This window comes from Meriones unguiculatus, chromosome 11 (genome assembly GCF_030254825.1).
Source record: "Meriones unguiculatus strain TT.TT164.6M chromosome 11, Bangor_MerUng_6.1, whole genome shotgun sequence".
NCBI classification, from domain to species: Eukaryota; Metazoa; Chordata; class Mammalia; order Rodentia; family Muridae; genus Meriones; species Meriones unguiculatus.
The window spans coordinates 8,617,272-8,637,046 of record NC_083359.1 but is presented as its reverse complement, the minus strand read 5'-3'; the positions used below and the strand labels follow the sequence as shown (position 1 = coordinate 8,637,046).

General features: G+C 45.0%; 1 protein-coding gene across 3 annotated transcripts; it reads left to right on the top strand.

Moving 5' to 3' along the window:
- On the top strand, window positions 1-17,720 carry Tvp23c (trans-golgi network vesicle protein 23 homolog C). 3 transcript variants are annotated; one of them, XM_021651508.2, is made up of 7 exons: window positions 1-154; window positions 2,336-2,418; window positions 4,759-4,903; window positions 6,487-6,576; window positions 7,566-7,697; window positions 12,670-12,795; window positions 14,764-17,720. In XM_021651508.2, the coding sequence occupies exons 1-7, from the start codon at window positions 143-145 to the stop codon at window positions 14,788-14,790; spliced, it is 615 nt and encodes a 204-aa protein (XP_021507183.1). In that variant the 5' UTR covers window positions 1-142; the 3' UTR covers window positions 14,791-17,720. The 3 variants fall into 3 exon arrangements, with proteins under 3 accessions (XP_021507183.1, XP_060219489.1, XP_060219490.1); XM_060363506.1 differs by having other exon boundaries at window positions 22-154; window positions 2,317-2,418; XM_060363507.1 differs by lacking the exon at window positions 1-154 and adding an exon at window positions 225-441.
- Window positions 17,721-19,775: the final 2,055 nt, after the last annotated feature.

The window sequence follows — 19,775 nt, the reverse complement described above, 5'->3', positions numbered from 1 at the left end:
CCCTCCCACGAGCCTGATTGAAAAGGAAGTGTTGCCGGCAAGTGGCTTCCGGCTGGACCCTGTGTGTTGGCGGTGGAGCGGGACAGGGTAGCTGCCGCGCTGACGTGGCTCCCGGAAGTGGGGGGGTTGGCGCTGGGCCGTCATGTTGTCGCAGGTGAGGGAGGGCGGCTGGGCTCGCTTGAGTTGGTGCCGGGTTCTTGCCCACCCCACCCCCCGAGGCTGTTGTGGCCGGGTGCTTCCCCTCCATCTCTCCTCCCCCGCCTGAGATGGAGGAAGGACAGGCTGGGTGGGCAGGAGTGCAGGGCCAAGGGCCAGTTGTCGCTATATGGCTCTGAGAGCTCCGAGGGCTCGGGTGGGCGCGGAGCCGGGGATGCTGTTCAGAACCGGGTCGCCAGCGGGCGTGGTGCACTGGCCGCAGGAAGCTCTGGGTGTGAGGTTGGGGTAAGCCGTCTCTCCGCAGCCCACCCTGATGAGAGGAATGGCGCGTAGGCATCGCTCAGCTCTCCTGCCCTCACCCTCAAGTGCGGGGCGGTCCTGTAGGAGACTGCCAGAGCCTTGGGTTCCAGTAGCTGTTACCGCGTTGTTACACTGATAGGCACGATGGTTATCACATGCCCCTAGGCATCGTTGTCGCCAGTTTTCGGCTAAAGTAGACCTAATGTAATGTTTTCTTCCTTTAAAGTGTTGCTGTGAGCTCCCTTGGAGATTGTATCAGACACGATTCTTGCCCTGCGTTGTCAGGTTGGGGTTGGGGTGTTCGAGGAGATGGTGTTTGAAAAAGGGGGTGGGACTTGAGGTTAGGTTGAGGAACAACGTGTTTTTGGATCATGATAGCAAAGCCATAGTGACTTACCACGTGTTTGAGGATGAGCCAGCCGGAATTGGTGATAAGGAAAAGTGTCCTATGGGGAAATGTGGAGTAGAGAAAATCCATTGATGAGTTCAACTCCGCTCTCTGAAGGTGCACACAGATTGAAGGAGGCTGGGGAAAGGCAACCATGCCACCTGTTCCTACTCTTAAGTCTGTGACCACGAACCTTGGATGAGCCCTTCCACCTGCTGGGTGTTTTGACATTTTTGTAGTCTCCGCCTTCCCTTCCCCAGGCAACTTGGGCATTAAAACTTTTCTGCAAACTTAAAACATTTATTCCCTTGTCTTTGGTCTGATAATCTTGCTTCGCGTTTCACCGAGAAGCAGCCTACCACAGGAGTTTTCATACCGCTTCCCTCCCTGTCTGCATCTTTGCTTGTTAATCACCCCCAGGTTCTTCTGTCGATTCTGTGGGACTCAGTTCTTGGGTCGCTGCTAATACAGCTTCACCTTTGCCCACTGGGACGTGCTCACCAGTGGTTGGACTTTTCATTACCTCCCCCCCCTTTTTTTTTCTTCTCCCCTTTTGGAAAAGCTTGTTTTAGCACAAAGACATGCTTTAATTCTTCCCTCCCCCCCTTTTTTTTCCCTTCACCTATCTGCCAACTGATCATAACTGTCTTGACTCAGCCTTTCACATGCTGGAATTAGAGGCACAAGGGGCCAAATTTACACTTTTTACTTTTTCAAATTAAAAAAAAAAAACTTCGAATGTAATAACTCTGATGTCACCTCATTCATTGCTCTTAAAACAGCTGTGCATGCTTGTATTTTAATTCTGCCCCATCAGTTCTGGTTGGTCATTCTCCCTGCTTCCTCACTGTCCTTTATCTGTTCTTAGGATTTCTCAGAAGAATGTTGGAAACCCAGTAGTCTTTTGCTTTCTTTCATCTTGGGAGCAACATTCTTCAGTTGTTGGGATCTTCTTGGGAGCGCTTTATTCCCCTTCCAGGATCATCATTCTGGTGTGAAGGATTTTATATAGTAATTAGAAACACCTGATTGAAAGAATAAGGGAGAAAATGATGCAACGAGCCCTAGAGGTGTGAGAGTTGTTGATTTAGCCTCAGAGAAGAAGAGAAAGCATGGGGAAAAGTCATGGAAGCAGGATGTAGTAGCATGGTTTTCTGAAGGAGCCAGAAACCATTTAATATTATCCCAGTAGCTTCAGTTTTCTCTGTGACTTGGGAGTAGATGTCAGTGTTCAGGAGCATCATCTGCTCCCCAGTTCTTTCACGGCCCAGTCTGGTGTTACTGATTATTAGGTTGTCAGTGGGCAGATTTTGTTCAGATGATTGGAGTTGGGGTGGAGGATCTGCAGGTGCCTTTTTTCCTAGGCTGTGAATTCCTGCTAGTTGTAACTCATGACTTCACCTTCCATTTTGAGGATTGTATAGGTTTGTGTGTAGTAGGCATACCAGCATTGAATTTCATTTTTATTGTAGATATTTAATTTCCTGATAGGACAGTAATGATGACACTGAAGATGTCTCACTGTTTGATGCAGAAGAGGAGACAACCAATAGACCAAGAAGATCCAAAATCAGGTACAAGGTTGAGTTGGAGTTGTGTTCCCACCAATCTGTTCTGCCCATACGTTGGTGCCAGCTGATGGGATTCATGTTGACTTTTTTTTTTTTTTTTTTTGGCACAGTCTTACTATGTAGCCTTGGCTGGGCTGGAACTCATAGAGATAAACCTGCCTCTGTCTCTCTAGTGCTGGGATTAAAGCTGTCCCACTTTTGATATGAGAAAACCTCTGACAAAATGAAAGAGGAAAAATGTGTGTTTTGAGGTTTTAGTGCATGGTCCCTGTGCTGTTTGGCTCTGCCTCGGGGCCGATGGTGATTCAGGACATTGTGTCAGAAGGGTGTAGTAGAGAAACTCTGGTCCCCTCAGGGCAGCCTGGAAACAGAACCATAACCTGCCCAAGGTGGCCCACTCCTAGCTAGGCCCACCTCCTAAGGTTTTACAGTACCTCTCATACCAGTAATGCTACCTGGGGGTTAGGGGTTGGGTCTGGGCATCAAAACGAGCTCATGGGGTTATCCAAGGCAGAGTAGGTTAGGTGTAAAGGGATTTTAGTCCAGCAACATGGCTATTGTGGTTGGAATACAGACACACCCTTAGCATACACCCTTAATCCCAAGGAATGAAAGTAACATTTGTAGAAGTATGCATCCATGTTTGATAGTGATGTATAACTGAGAGGCAAACAAAGTGATGAGAGAGAGAAAGATTTGACAGACTAGGATATGCCTAATTCTCTGGGAACACTAGGGAAAGAGAGGCGACCTAAGAGCAGGAGAGAGAGAGAGAGAGAGAGAGAGAGAGAGAGAGGCAGTTTTACCTGGAGAATTTAATCGAGACCAGTTGAAGAAAGGACAAACTAGACACAGGTGAAGACAAAATAAGCCAGAGAATGAGAAGGAGCCAGAAGATTAGAACAGATTGCTAGAGTTAGTTTGAGGCCAAGTGGAAAGATTCAGTCAGAAGCTGAGAGAAGCCAGTTTTGAATCAGTTAGGTTGGAAAGGAGTTTGAGCTAGAACAGTTGAGTTGAACCAGCCAGCCAGGGTTCAGAAAGAGCTAGAAAGGGTGAGCTCATTCAGTAGTAAGTCTCAGAGGCGGAAAACATTCTAGGCCTAGATTAGATTCTACAGAGCTGGAAGCTTTTGGGAGTAGGCCTGGGTTTGTGGCAAGTCTCCACGACGACATTTCCCTCAGGCAAATAAAAGTTACTTTTACAGTTGGGCATGCTTGTGAATTATTTGTTGTTGATTTGACATAGTGAGGCAGAGGTAACTTGAAATTAGTAGTTGGCATGTAAAATTTTGTTTGACACTAAGCTCTCAAATTATCAAACCTGGAAATCAGTTATTTGAATACTGATGTTTTAAAGTCTATGCTGACTGCTGTTTTCTGAGACTGTACCATCTCTTTATATAAGTTCTGTAGGGGAGGGGTCTTAGCTCAGTGGTGGAGCTGAAGGCCCTGGGTTCAGTTCTTTCCTAAAAAAAAGAGAGAGACAAAAATCACAAAAAGGAGACTAATTTTTGTAGATACATTTTTATTTCTTTTGTAAATTTCAGAACTATGTCTTGTATGAGTAGCACAAAATTAAATGTACATCTAAATATATTTCCTCTAAAGAAATTAATTTAATAAAGTAAAATTCTACTTGAATCTTGAAAACACTGTGCTAAGTGAAAGGTGGCGGTCACAGGAGACAAAGTGTTTTGTGATTTTACTTAGGTGGAATTTCTATAGTGGGTAAATCTGTAGACATAGAAAAATGATTGGTTGTTTAGGGCATAGGGGTTGGGAATAAAAGAGAGCTGATTGCCAGTAGGAACAGACTTGCTTTTAGGAGTAATAACATTGTTAAATTGATTGTGGTGATAGTCACACAACTGAATATATTAAAAATAAACATTAATTTGTAGATAAATTCTGTGGTATTTGAATTGTTTGCCAATGAAGCTGTTTTATAAAAAATATACATATATGTATGATGATGCATGCATATAATCCCAGAGGTGAGGACAGGAAGAGTATCAATTTAAGGGCAGCCTGAGCTACCTAGTGAGACCCTATTTGTAAAAAAGCCAGTTAAAAAAGAGGAAAAGGAAGATACAAAGCTCGAAGTGATTTCTCAGTCTGGGGCTCTTGTGATGTGATTACATAAGCTAAGCTAAGGTTCTGGTCAGGAGCTTTGAAAGTTTATACTCAATGAGGGGTCAGCTCCTGCAATATATTTTCTTGTGACAATAGAACTTAGTTTAGTGGTGGGGACTTAAGAAAGAGGTGAGCTGTTTGCTCTCTGCCCCGCTGTCATGGTTATGGGTCTGCTAGCAGTTGTGTTTGTTTTCCTGTGCCTTGATTTTAGACACCCAGTGGCATCCTTCTTCCACCTGTTCTTCCGAGTCAGCGCGGTCGTAGTCTATCTCCTCTGTGAGTTGCTCAGCAGCAGCTTTATTGCCTGTATGGTGACAATTATCTTGCTGCTGTCGTGTGACTTTTGGGCAGTGAAGGTAGGTTCTGTTGTTTTTATTTTAAAGTTGCACTCAGTATGGACTCTAATAATGAATAAATTGAAAGGAACGGGACCGCATTTTGGGTTGGTGGTAATTCATCTGTTACTACAGCCTTTCTTGTGTTAAGGTGCACTGGGTGCACCTGATCACGTGAACGATGCTCAGTTGTGGTGCCATGTGTGTGCCAAGCTACAAAACATCACTAGCAACCACAGAATCTACGTACTTTATTCTGAAGCCATTTATGAATATTCTGGGTATAGTTTTTATGTAAAGTTCCAGTATAGTTTGTCTGCAAATGTTTAAGAAGAACACTGCCCTCCTTTTTTTTTTTTTTTTTTTTTTTTTTTTTTTTTTTTTTTTCAAAAGCTCCAGGGTACTTGGGACTTGATATCAGTCTTTCTCATCCAGGGGCCAAGTTTGCCTCCATAAGATATTTTTCAATGTCTGAAGCATTTTTGGTTCTCATAAGTAGGGTTGAAAGTAAGAGCACATTTGTTTCAATAGTAACTATTGTTAAGGAAATAAATATTGGTTAAAATTCCATTCTAAAGATAAGAATCCTGGGAGTGGGCCAAAGTCAAACTCTGACCAAAAAGATTTAACTGAAATGGTGACTTTAGATAAAAATAAAAGTAGCCAAGATAATATCAGACCAATTCAAACACAAAGAAACTTGGCAGTGTAAGATTAGAGGAAATAGGGGCCTAGGACGGGCATGTGTTGGGTGTCTATAATCTTAGCATTTGGGAGGCAGGAGCAAAAAGTCTCAAGTCTCACAAGCTCAAGTCTAGCATGGTCCACATGGTGAGTTCTAGGTCAGCTAGGGCTGTGATATGAGAACCTGTGCTGGGTAGTGTTATGTTAACTTGACACAAGCTAGATAGAGCTTTCCAGAGATGAGGGAGCCTCAGTTGAGAAAATGCCTCCAAAATACTGGGCTGTAGGCAAGTATGTAGGGCATTTTCTTAATTAGTAATTTATCAGGGAGGGTCCCCAGGGAGAGCCCCACCCATTATGGGTGTTGCCTTCTCAGGGCTGGTGGTCCTGGTTTCTGTGAGAAAGCAGGCAGAGCAAGCCATGAGGAGCAAGCCACTGAGCAGCACCCCTCCATGGCCTCTGCATCGGCTCCTGCCTCGAGGTTCCTGCCACGACTTCCTTTGATGATGAACTGTAATGTAGAAGTGAAAGCTGAATAAACCCTTTCCTCCCCAAGTTGCTTAGGTCATGGTGTTTCATTACAGCAGTAGTCACTCTAAGACAGGCCCCATCTTAAAAATTAAAACTGGAATGAAGGAAAGGAAGACCTAGGAAGGAGTTAGAGATTTGGAGGAAGAACAGGTGTTCCATCTTAGTGAGAAGAATGGGTAGTGCTGTGGGTCTGCTTGTTGCCTATCCTGTAAGCTCCATGCATCCTGATCTTGGCATGGCCATTTTGTTTAGTCTGTAGCCAGGCCTGGTATATAGGGTTAGCTGGCTATTCTGGGGAGAGCTGAAGAATTTTGTGAAATAGTACAGTAAGATGGGATTTATAATGCTTTAAATAATGCTTAAGAATATGTTCTATTAATTTTTCACAGAATGTCACAGGTAGACTAATGGTCGGCCTACGCTGGTGGAATCATATTGATGAGGATGGGAAGAGCCATTGGATATTCGAGTCCAGAAAGGTAAACTGACAAAGTATGTGCAGGTTCCTTCCAAGTACCAAAGGGTAAGGAGGCAAGATTGGACGCCCTGCTGTGTATCACTTGCCCTGTTAGTACCAAGTCAGACAGCCACCAAAGCACAGTGCTTTTGCTCTTCTGTCTGGAAACGAGGCACACCCAGACCAGGATCCTGAGAGCAGGGCAAGCTAAGCTGCTTGTTGGCCTGATGGTGAAAGTCCGCCTGGTGGCCCCAGCTTTGTTCCCTGCTGGGCGGGGTGCCTTAGACCTTTCTGTGTTCAGCAGACACTTTCTCCATATCATATCTTGTCTTTGTTTCCAAGATCATTCCTATTTGTCAGGAAGAAGATTGCAGCTGGGTGCAGGGTCAGAATGATCAGTCTGTCCTTTAAGCCAGTGCCCTCGGAAGTTGTGGGGAACCTGTTTGGGATCACTCTGCTTCCTAATAGTGAACATTCCATTTCCTTGTGGAAGTGTTTTGGGAGGCAGAAGATAAGAACCTAGGCAACGCTGCCAGTTAAATTGTTTGCGCTCTGATTGGAAGAGCCTCTCCAAGTAATGCTTCCTAGAAAGCAGCACATTGCTCAGTGAGCTTGGGTTGCTGACCCCAAATCTGCATTGGAAACAACTCATCACCCTCCTCAATTCCTGGGGTTGGCTGAGACATGAACTCTTCTAGATGATGCAGAGCTTTCTTACAAACAAACAGCACTAGTGCAAGGAGAATTGAGTTTCATGGCTGTGAAAGGCCATGTCTTCCTGTCTGTCCCAAAGGTACAAAATTCTTGATCCAAAAACAAAGTATAATATTTTGCCTTTATTAAGGTTGTTTAGTGGTAGAGCCACTAACCTGTAGGTTTGGTTCTAACTTGGGGCTTGGATTGCCTTTTAATGTTTGAATTCGAGTGCAATGTGTTTTCCGTTTAAACAGAAGCTTTTGCTGATAAACCTGATGATGGTTGATTTGATGTTTCCATCATTTGTTTTTGTAGTCAACTCCTCAAGACAACCAAACCATTTCTGAGGCTGAGTCAAGAATCTTTTGGTTAGGCCTCATCGCCTGTCCAGTCCTGTGGGTGATTTTTGCCTTTAGTGCACTCTTTTCCTTCAGAGTGAAGTGGCTGGTGAGTAGCCTCTTTCAAGGGTAACTGCAGTTGGTCGTCATCTGACCCCCACATCAGGCCCATCCTGACTGGGTTGCTTCTTCTGGTGTTTCCAAGTTCCAGCCTCAACTCTTTGCCTGAGTACTGGGGCGCAGCCACCCGCCCATTGCCATGGTGTCAGTGGCTGTTGTGGTCCTTTAAGGAAACTGGTTGGCAACCTCTTCTACCTATTGCAGGTAGTAGATCACTCCAGACCTTGGCAACTGTGTCAGGTGCTCCAGCTCATGGGCTGATTCATTGTCATTTGCACTCGTCACTGTTGCTGCCACTCACTGTGGTCAGTGGAAATTGGGTTCTCACTTCCGGGAATTAGGATGTGGGAGAGCATGTGGGGCAGAAATACTATTCCTGCTGGGTTTGAAAGATGCAGCCTGCCACCTGAGCCAAACTGGGAGTCTTTTCTCTGTAACAGTTGGGTTTACTGCATTTGACATGTACAGGCGTCATGCAATGGGCTCTAACTGGATCCCTGCTCCCAGGCTTTAGTGTCTCCTGTCCATGTTTCCTGTAACAACTTGGTGTTGTGTGTATACACTCGTATCTTCCTGTTAGGATGTGGGAGCTCCCTTTGTTTTTACTTTTAGCAATCATCTTTATATTTTGTATCATAATCTTTCACAAATTAGGAGACGTAGGCAGTGTTTATGGGTTTGCTGCAGTGGTAGAGGAGACAGCATTTATCCTCTCCCACTGGTGGATCCCAGTCTGCTGTGGCTTTAATTCAGGTGTAGTGCTTTTCTTTATTGCTCTGAGTTCTGTACTTACATGTTTTTATTGACTTCAAACAGTGGTTCTCAGCCTTCCTAATGCTGTGACCCTGTCCTGCATGCGGGCCTCATGTTGTGGTGACCCCAACCATAAAATTATTTTGTTGCCACTTCATGACTGGAACTTTCTACTGTTGTGAACCACACCGTAAATACCTGATACACGACCCCAAAGGGTTCGAGACCCACAAGTTAAGAACCACTGACTTGAAGACTTGATGTAGAGGAAAAGAAACATTCCTCTGTCCCTGTCTGCTTTCCATTTTTGTTTGTTCTTGTGTTGTCTGTTGGGACTGGGAACAATTACCCTGAGTGTACTTTCTGATTCTTTGGTCTTGATCTGCTTGTGGGTACTCGTGTGTGTTTGTGGGAAGGCAGCACATGGGTGTGAGTACAGGTGCTTGTGGAAGGTGGAGCAGGACCCCAGGTGGCTGCTTTGTTTCTTCGCCAGTGCTCCCCAGGCTCTGCCTCCCAGCATGCGGTCACAGGTGTGCGCCCCTGCAGCGGGCTTGAACCCGGCTCTGTGTGCGTATGCTTGGCGAGTGCCTTCCTCACTAGACCTGCTTTTGCGTGCATGGATTCACACCTTCTGTTGCAGCTTCCTGTGCTTTTTGGTTGCCTACATTCTACTGTGGGGTAAGGTTTTCAGAAATGACTTGTAAGTTTATTCCCCTTTAGCGTTTAATGCCAGCGAATAGTCTCTGGCGACCTTCGAAGGGTGACTTGGTTCTTTACTCCAGTCTGCTTTAAGCTGCCGAGGCTTTAAGAGAAAAAACAGACCCCTGTGAATGATGAGTCATTTTTCCCTTTGATAATCGCTCTCTCCCCCTCTTCCCCCCTCTCTCCCATTGTTAAAGCACCACAGGTCGGACATGTCTGCGTTTATTATGTGTCAACCTTTCTGGTCCTCTGTGCCCATTCACTCTGCAAGCCCAGACTTTGGTTTAACGGGAAATTTGGGTTGTGTTAAACCTTTAAGTTTATTTTTCTGTGTTTTCACTTGTCTAGTTCTGAGATAATCTGTCTCCCTATCTTGAGTCATTCATACGTGTTTCCGTCACTGTCTTCACTTACTCTACTCTTTCACTTTTCTATTTATTTGGTTAGTAGATGTCTTAAGAGTTCTTCTGTCAGCTGCTTGGGGAGCGGGACCTAACAAGTAGACAAGCAAGGTAACTGTCCTGCAGAGCTCCTGTTCTAGGGGAGTGATCGACAGGCACTGAAAAGTGGAGTTTTTATCTGATGGTGGCAAAAGTGGTGGGAAGTGGGGGAGGCAGGCAGCTGCAGCAGATTAGGGCTGCCAAGGCTGAGGCTGGCTTGCCTTCCCGCTGTCAGCCTCAGCTCTTGCTCTCAGCTTACCTCCACATGCCTCCACTCTCAGCTCTGGGTCTATAGACCTTCCTTCTGCCCTTCTAGCATGGATCCTGCCCTGTCTTTGGCAGCATGCTGCTTTGTTGTCTGCTGTGAGGTTTTGTGGAGTGGCTTTCCTTTTTCTCTGCCCATTTTGCTGACGCTCACTATGGCAGCTCTCGGGTAGAGCATCTTGCCTGCGCTGCTGTCCTGGAGGGAATGCTTGATGGCATTCATGCGTTTCCTGAGGCTTACAGTCACTGCCGTGAATTGGAACTGAAATGCTATGATTGGTGGTCAGCACACACAGGTGTGAGGGGGAGTGCAGCTGGGCTCTACTGCCTTGACTAGCTTATGTGGGCTTTACCTTCTCCCAGGGGGTGGCATTCTTGTCTTCCGGTTGACTGAACACTTTCTGAGCCTCCGGTCCTGCCATGACCCCAGCTCTAGGACAGTCAGTCCAGTCTTGCATTTCTGCATTTTTTTCCCTTACAGCTGTGTATGTCCTTTGACTTTATGCTTCTCTGTGAGTTTCGAGGTGACAGTCGTTTATTTCTCTTGGAGCTTCCTGCAGAGTAGCACCAGACCCTTTCTCTGACCAGCAGCTCTTCTCTGTGTTTACTGGTTGATTTGCTTTTCCTAAAAATGTGCTTGAGGACTGGGATGCGCCTCAGCTGGTAAAGGGCTTGCTCAGGCCTGAGGACTTGAGTTCAGCCTCAGGCTTCCTCATGAAGGGCTAGTGCAGCACACACCTCTAGTCCCAGCACTGGGGAAGCAGGAGGAGGATCAGCCCACGGTCCCTAGGGCCTGTTGCCCAGCCAGGGTAGACAACTTAGCAAATTCTGGATTCAGTTAGAGACTTTGTTTAGAATAAGGTGGAAAACAAGTGAGAAGAATACCGTTGACCTGTGTACCCACACAAATGCACATAGACACATGAGCATGTACATACACACACTGTACATACACGGACACACAGAAGGAAGAAGAGGGAGGGGAAAGGGGGAGAAGGAGAAAGAGGGAGGAAGGGAGGGGGCTAGAGAGAGAATTATAATATTTTTAAAAGCCTACTTGTTGCCTTTCAAGGGGAAGGAGATTGTGATGTGTGACTTCACTGTCCATCTTCGACTTAGAGACACATTTTAAAATTTGTTTTCATTTATTTCATTTATCCATCAGGCCCCATGCTCCATCACCAGGTGGATTTGCCCCATGGCATGCTGGCACGTCACTCCCAGGAGCGTCCCAGTGTGCACTTGGGTAGTTGCTGAGACCACTGAAGCAGACGCTTATGTTCACTTAGGCATCTGGCGACAGTCTCCAGTCTTCTGTACATTCCCATGAAATGTCAGATGAGAGCAGAAAGCAGACGCTCTGCTTCTTTTTGGTTTTTATTTTAGTAAAGATAGTTCTTTCAGACTATCGTTAAAATATTTGAGGTAGTCGGGTCATTTTTCAATGGACTTTTTTTTTTTATTTAAGTTACAGGCTTATGTTCACCTTATAGTGAAAAAGTTTCATAAAGATACTTGATTCAAAGGTTTCTTGTACCTTGATAGATTCTCTCTTCAGGCCCTCCCTCTTGGATGCCTCCCCCCCCTTTTTTTACTCCTTTTACTAGAATTTTAACCAGTTTTTTTTTTTAGCTGAACGTTTAAATCTTACTTAAAACAGGTTAAGGAGACTATGATTCAGAAAGTAATATCCTGTCTAGCTGTTTTGTTTTTCATAGAGGTCAGTGTTTGCTATGTGTGCTTGTTGATAGGATTGTAGAGCCAGGGGCCAGCACACTGGATTTTCGGCCTTTCCTGCCTGACATCTGCCCTCGTCCTCTTTTGAAGCACAGCTTGGCCCATTTGCATGTTGTCTCTGGCTTCTTTGGGAGTGGTAGAGTTGAGAAACAATAGAATTGAGTAATAGACCACAGGATATAAATTATTGTATTGTTTGCAGATTTTTGTAGGGTATTTAATTGCAGGACGTCATCTCATTAGTTAATTCTTTTGTAGTCATGTTTAAGAGCAGGCATGCGTCTTCTCTCTCCTCTCGGTTCTAGCTGTCTGTCTTGGTGACCCCAGGGCCAGGCAGCTTGGTACAGTGTGTTTCTCCTGCCATGGGAGAGCAGCCTGTTCCCTTTCCGTAACCAGCTGACATGTACTGGGTAGATCTTTCTCACCTGCTCGGTGTGTGAGAGAGAGAGAGAGAGAGAGAGAGAGAGAGAGAGAGAGAGAGCGCCTGAATGTGAGCGTAAATGTGGATAAGTAGTGGTTTGAGTGAGATGTTCCCCCACAGTCTCAGGCATTTGAGCACTCTGTCTCCAGTTGGTGGCGCTGTTTGTTGAGCCTTCAGAGTTGTGGCCTTGCTGGAGGAAGTCTGTCACGGGGTGCAGCTTGGAGAGCTTAAGGCCTCACCGCATTCCCACTTTGCTCTCTGCTTTGTGCTTGTGGCTTAGGATGAGAGCCTCAGGATGTGCGAAGGCTACCATGCCTGCCTGAGCTCCTGCCTTGCCAACATGAACACCTTCTGGAACTATAAGCCAAGAAAAACTTTCTTCTCTCTGTTGTCTTGATCGTGGTGTTTTGTCACAATGACAGAAAAGTGACTAAGACAATATGAATGAAAATGACGACACTTGGGAGGGATGTGGTGCCTTCTACGGAGTAGCATCAGGGAGGTCCCTTCAGCAAGCTCAGGAGTCTCCTTGGTTCAGCTTCTGACTGGTAGCACTTCCTTCCTCGGCACAGTCTGCCTTGTTTAATGGCACAGTGAGCAGTCAGTTTTGGGCTCCTAACTACTGATTGTTTCCCCTCTCCCAGGCTGTGGTGATCATGGGTGTGGTGCTGCAAGGTGCCAACCTATACGGTTATATCCGGTGTAAAGTGGGCACCAAGAACTTAACCAGCATGGCTACCTCGTATCTTGGAACGCAATTTCTACGACAAGTAGGTGTTTTCTAGATGTAATCTGTGACTGATGCAATAATGTGTGACTCCTGCAGAGTTTACTTTTTAACAAATGCTTGTTTATAAATTATTTAAAACTGTTTTTAATGTATGGATGTTTTGCCTGCATGTCTGTGAAGCACATGTGTGCAGTACCCACAGAGGCCAGAAAAGGGCATTGATTGGATGGATCTCCTGGAACTGGCATTACAGATGGCTGTGAGCTGCCATGTGGGTGCTGGGAATCAAACACTATCCTTTGGAAGACTATCTAGGACTCTCAACCACTGAGCCATCTCTCCAGTCCACCAGGTGCTTTGTGGCTCCTAAGTTACATAATTATTTAAACATGATGTAACGACAGAGGTGTTTCACTTGCTCTTTGGAGGTTTTTAGGACATTTCAGAAATGTATCATTGGTTCTTAACTTATTTTGAAACCAAGAGAAATAAACTATCATTGGCAATCACTCATTTTTCATAGATTATCTCAAGTTCAGTTGCTTTTAGTTATGCTTGTTCCTTTAAATGAAAGTTCTTAAAGAGTGTATATTGCATGGTTTCAGGGCTTATAAGCACAAAGAAATTGAAAAATAAGATCTTCATTATCATTAGTACTGCTTTTAAAGTACTTTGATTTTTTTTTTCCCCTGCTCAGAATACAGGCTTTATTTATTTATTTTTGGAATTATTCTTATTCTATTTTGTGTATGTATGAGTGTTTTGCCTGCATGCAGATCTGTGTATCACATTTGTGCCTGGTGTCCACAGAAGCTCAGTGTGGTCATCCAGAGGGCTCCTCTGGAACTGGAGTGGTAGGTGGTTGTGAGCCACCATTTGGATGCTGGGAATGAACCCCGGCATTCTGTGAGAGCAGCCAGCGTTCTACACTGTTGAGTCTTCTCTCCAGCCCACAAAGTTTATTTTATAGTTCTCCAGTACGGTGGTTGAAATCGAGGTTTTCAGTGGGACCATGAAGTAGTTCTGGTTTCAGGTTTGGTTAAATGTCTTTGGAAATCCACTAGGTCTTTATACTGTGATACTCCAGTTAGGTTTAGTGTGGTAGCAGGGTTAGAAAGGACAGGGAGCTCAGACTCCACTCACGAGGCTGCTTCTTCAGCAGATGTAGGCATGGCACGGTTAGAGTTTCTAACAAATTGATGTCTGAGGATAACACTGAGGAACAAAACACCTGAGAGGCGAAGTGACTTGCTCAAGAGTGCAAAGCCTGATGGCCACCCGTGCTCTAGAAGCTTATCCTTTTCATTTTACTTCACAGTTTCTCATTACAGAAGACAAGAAGCAGGGAAAGAAATAGTCTTTTAAAGTTACACACACACACACACACACACACACACACACACACACACACACACACACGGGAGAGCAACCATCTCAGACATGATTTTCACTGTTAGAATTTTGTGTAGCTCGTTCTGTGGTCCACATTAATGTATGCTTTAGTATTGTGGGATTTTTTTTTTTTTTTTGAGACATTGTCTCACTGTAACCTTGGCTGGTCTGGAACTTGCTGTGTAGACCATGCTGGCCTTGAACCTCCTGCTTCTACATCCTAAGTGCTGGGATTTGCGGAGTGGGTCACCACCCTGGCTATGGTGGTTTTCAGATTTAGTGTATTAGTTTTTCCCCTGTGGATTTTAGTGTTTTAAGTTGGAAGGGACTTTGCTTATTAACTTTGAACCTGGTATAATATTAATGTTTTATCTCATGAAATCTGGCATTACTTTGCTTAAAATGACCAGCTGGAGATCTGAGTGGATGGTGGAATCCACAGGTTTTCTGTATTGTGTTTGCTTTTTAAAGCATGAAAATGATAATAATAATGTTTTGAAAATAGCATAATGTAGGGGCTGGTGCTGCTACAAATGCAGTGTTTTTCTTCAGTCTTGTGCTGTGAGTTCCATGGTATGTGAAGTGAGCTAACACTGGTATTTTTTCTCTGTTGCAGAACACAGGAGATGCTCAGACTTCGTGAGTAAAGGTGAAGTCTGTGTGTCATGAGCTCTGAAGACAACGGACAAGACCCTGGTGTTTGTTGCAGAGTGGGGTGTTGTCACTTAATGAAGGAAACCTGGTTTCATCTTAAACCACATGGGGCTAGAGAGAGTGGTGTTTCTGGAGACAGCGTTGTGGACTTATTTGATTTTGCTACTTTATTGGGCTCCTACACCTCTACCTCCTTTCCAGCCCTTATCCAACCCTAACTCTTCCAATCCCCCAACACTAGGTAGGAGAGAAGGAAGGTTAGAGGGGAAAGAGGGTGTAGACCTCTTTAAACTACTTCCTTCTGATTAGGGCCATTGGGGTCATGTCCAATCTTCTTTGTCAGAATATCTCAAACAATTTCTCATCAGGCTACAACAACAGCAATGAGGAGCAGGAACTGCCTCTTTGGAGCACCCCTGTCCCTCACTGGGCTCTGGCATTTATACCCTCTCTAGAGTGCCCAGATTTCCAAGAGTAAACTATCTGCACCTGGCAAAAACCGTGCCCCTGCTAGCGCACGAGGCAAATCGTAATCACCTGCTGTGAAGCAGCCTCTTATCCCACACCTGGGATTAAAGCAAAAACATATTCACATGGCATAACTGGGTTTTTAAAGACACCGATACTCTCACTAACATGTCAGAGTTTGTTTTGTGGTATATGTAGGTGTAGACACCTGTTACAGCAACGTGTCCCAAATTCATGCGTCCTTCGCATACTTGATGGATCTTTGCATTTTGATCCGTACAATGTAGGAAGAGGTGTTCCGTTTCTCTCAAATCTCGGTGTTTGCATATTATTTCTGTACATTGTTCTTAGGGGTAAATTTGGATTTAGCGGTAAGGGTGAACATGTTGGTTTATGTATGAATTAGAAATAGTTGTTAATTTTAGTATGTTCTTTATGGTAAAATTCCTTATTTTAGACTTGTATAAAGCAAGTAAAAGCCAAATTTGGGCAGTAGTGTTAACTGATTTTTAAAATTTGTTTTTACTTGGTAATAAGTCAGTTTACTTCAGGTTTGTCTGACACAAGTGGGTCTTTGTAGCTGTGGTAGACACCCAGGGGCCTCTGCTGCCGTGTTTCTTTTGTGGGCGTAAAGCTCTCTGGAACCGTCCGAAATCTCCTAGTGGTCTCTGCATTAATGAAACATCACCTTTCAATAAGAATGTTATTCTTATGTAATAATGAAAGTAATTGTTTAAATCCGTGGCATAAGAAATGCCTATGCAACATTGTATCAATTTATTTTTTCTTGTTATAATGGGATATTGTAAATCACATATTTGTATTAAGGATATTTCCTAAGATAAAAAAGCAATATACTATAGACTAAACCAAATGTAAATTATTGTAGGCAGCTGAATTCTTTTGCAGCTACTGTAAATTTTGTGGGAATCTTTAGATTATGTTGTGAATAACATTTGTCAAGTGTTGACATTTTATATGTCTTGTTTTTTGAATAAGGATCTTTATTAGAGTGTAGCTTAGCAGGTGTATAGCTATATTTATATAAAGCTGCAGTTGACAAAGCATTAGGTGTGTGGACCCTTTCATCCTGGCACTGTGACGCTTGTGAGGAAACTCACCTTTGGCAGTTGCCTTGCTCAGGGAGACACAGCCACAGGGACATCTGCAGACGCTAAAGCAGGACAAGGCCAGGAAGGAGCACTCAAGAGGCCTCTTCTTTCTTTCTTTCTTTTTCTCTCTCCTTTCTTTGGCTGAGCGTATTAAGTGCTTATTTGCTGTCTGACATACCTCCACCTGTCACTCCACCTGACAAGGAAGACTATACTAACTAAAGAGGTTTTTATTTGATGAGAGAGCTCTAAGTCTTGAGGATTGGGAGACTAGCTGGCATTAGTTGGGGGTTTTGAGCCTTAAATTCTAATCCAGTGCAGATTGACTTTTGGACGATCCACCACTTGCCCCTCCTACATTTTCCTCCTTCCTGTGACCGATTTCTAGATTTCATCTGTGAGACTTGGTGTGGCCATGTGACCAGGTTCTGGCCAGTGGATACAGTTCTAGGAAAAAGGGTGCAGAGCACTCATCCCCTCCTCATCTCCACCCTGCTGTCTGATGTTTTGGGTTTTCCTTCCCCAAGGAGATGATGGAAGCAGATGTCTATCCCCTCCTTAGAAAGCCCAAAGGCAAACTACAGGGTGATTCCACCACAGTCCAGTGTGGTGAACCAGTGAGTTTTTTGGGCTTGCTTACACAGCATGCTAAACAAATGTCTGCACTTAGTCATGTGTCACAGTAGAGAAATGGTCTAGGAGAGATCGGGGTAAGTGGTGTTTTCTTTGTACCTCCACCCCAGCCTAGATCTGGATAAAAGGAGTGGATGACACAGCAGGGGTGAAAGCATCCCTGAATCCTTCAGCCCCCAGTGTCGAGTCTGCTCTTTGACTCACATGTGACTAGAGGGACAGGTGTGTGCATAGAAGGCACCCTGACTCTACCGCAGTGCGTGTCCTGCATTTTAACCTTGAGTTCTCTCAGTGTTTAGTGAGGTTCTTGCATGAATTATTCCACTTGCTTTCCCCTATCACCTCAAGAGGGTGGAAGGAAAGGACCATTATGCACTATGTAACTCCCTGTTACAGGTTTATAACCAAGCGTAAGCAAAGTAAAATCTTCCCCTGAAGGTTACGTGGGGTAGAGACACTGCCAGCCAGGTGCTCCATGTGTCGTTTCCCAGGCCCTTAATGAGCTGATGTCATGTCTTGATGGCTAGTGAAACCGGGTGAAATGAGTGCTGGGTGTGAGACCGATGGTCCAGCCTTCCATCCTTCTGTGGCATCTAGCAGTACTCACGGTGGCGGCCCCGAGCTGCTGGGGAGACCTGGAAAACAGAGTCATCTGCCTGCTCAGCTGGGTCAGACGCTAGTGAGAAATAAACCTGTGGAGAATGAACCACTGGCTTCCTGGGTAATTAATTGGTAGCACAACACAGCAAACACTGTGTGGCTGCGTAGCCAGCACAATTGCACAGCCAATAATCCATAGCCAGAAAACTTGAAAGTAGCAATTGCTGTAATTACTGCATTTATGTGGTGTTTGCATAAGCTACTATGGAGGTCAGAGGACAACATGCAGGGGTTGGTTCTCTCCTTCCACCCCTATGAATCAAACTCAGGCCATCAGACTTGGCACCTTCACCCACTGAGCTGACTCGCTGGCCAAGAAAATATTTTCCAGAAAGTCTCAGTTCAGTATCTTCGTTTGATGCGGTTTCCTCTTGCAAAGAAAGAAGTCAAACTTCTTGTCCCTTAGAGCAAGGTCACTTTCAGATGGGGCCATAAAGCTTTTGATGGGTGAGGCCGACCAGGTGACAGCTGCTAAGCCCCTGTGTCATCTAAGTGGACAAGAAGCTTTGCATCTCCAGCCTTTCGTTGTCACAGATGTGGCCATGCTGCCAGGCCTTTCAGGTTTTCAAGGGAAATGGAGACTCTATAAAATATCACTTTTAAATACATACAAATTAAACTTAAAAGGGAGAAAAACATGAAACCAAATTAAATACACTTGCAGGTCAGATACAGGTGAGTTATGTAATGATCTTCAGCTCTTTGCAGTGGTCCCCCTGTGTCAGAGCCTGGTGGCATTAACAAAGCAGAGTGGTTTCTGTGAAGGCTTGTTTGGAGGTTCTGGAACCCTGTCGGCCCTCTCCAGCAGTTTTCAAACAGCTTCCTGAGTTGCTTGGAAGGGGAGAGAAACCGGAGTCTACCCTGAACTAGGAGGAAACCATTCATGTTTAAACTGGTCATTTCAGAGTAAAGCCCCGATCATGTTTTCTTAGGTAAACACTCCTTAAAACCATTATTTTGTCACTAGTGAGAAAGGAAGAAGAAACAACTCCCCAGTGCCTTTTAGAGGGTGGCATCACACATGGAATTTCTTCCCTCATGGGGGCATTCTCCCCATAGCCACAAAGTCACTGCTGCAGCTGAAAATGACATTTGTTCTCAAGCCTGGAAAGAGGATGGGCGTTCCTAACTGAGAAGAAGGGCTCAGAAATCACACAGACTCGGCTTCTACTTGATGAACATAGTGTCTGCCAGCCAAGTCACAAGGCAGCCTGGGAAAACGGTTATTCAGTAGGCACACCAATGCCTTTGCTAAAAGATCTGCCAGTGAGGAGGCAGTGGGCCGGGTGGCAGTGGCTACGTGTGGCCGTGTTCCTCACGTGGGTCTTCATGTCGATGTCTGCTGCTTGGTGGCTTAGTGTCCTGTGTCCTGACAGCTTTTCCTTTTTTTTTGGGGGGGGGGGGTGAGGGGACAAAGTTAATTCATTTAAGCTCAAGCTGGTTAGGTGTTTCTGTGGGGATGTACCTCACTTTAATGTGGTTCAGGAGTTGGATTTCAGACTCCAGTAGTTCTCATGGGTGGTGCCCTCTAAGCAGGATAAGAGCCATGGAGGCTAGTTGGCTGCAGATAGAAGAACAGTTCTGTATAACGATGAATTGTGCATCTCACAACCTCTGTATAATTCTATACATGGAGATGCTGTTTATAACAAGAAGCACTGGACGCTGACCTGGCCCTACTAGCTGGACTGCCAAGTTCTCATTTTGATGCTATACCATTTCATGGACTCTCAACTCTTCACAAGGCTGCTTTGTCACTGATGAAGATGAGAACAAGGACAGTCCTTACTCAGGGAGCATGGAACCAGGGTGCTGTGCCAACCACAAAGGGTGACTAAACATGCCCTCTCCTAGCTCAGATGGCTGATGCTGGTGCAGCAACAGTCACAGCTGTAGAGCACTTGGTCCTTCCTGCTTTCTAGAGGAAAATGAACATCCTGACCCATGCTCTCCTGGAGACATCCACTCCTAGCAAAGCTGCCTCCTGGAGTCTTTCTCTGACCATAGTGGAGTTAAATGCAAGAGTCAGCCACAGAAGGGAAGTAGAGAAATTCATGGGTGTGGGAACGAGAGCACATTCTTCTAAGTGACCAGCGGGTAA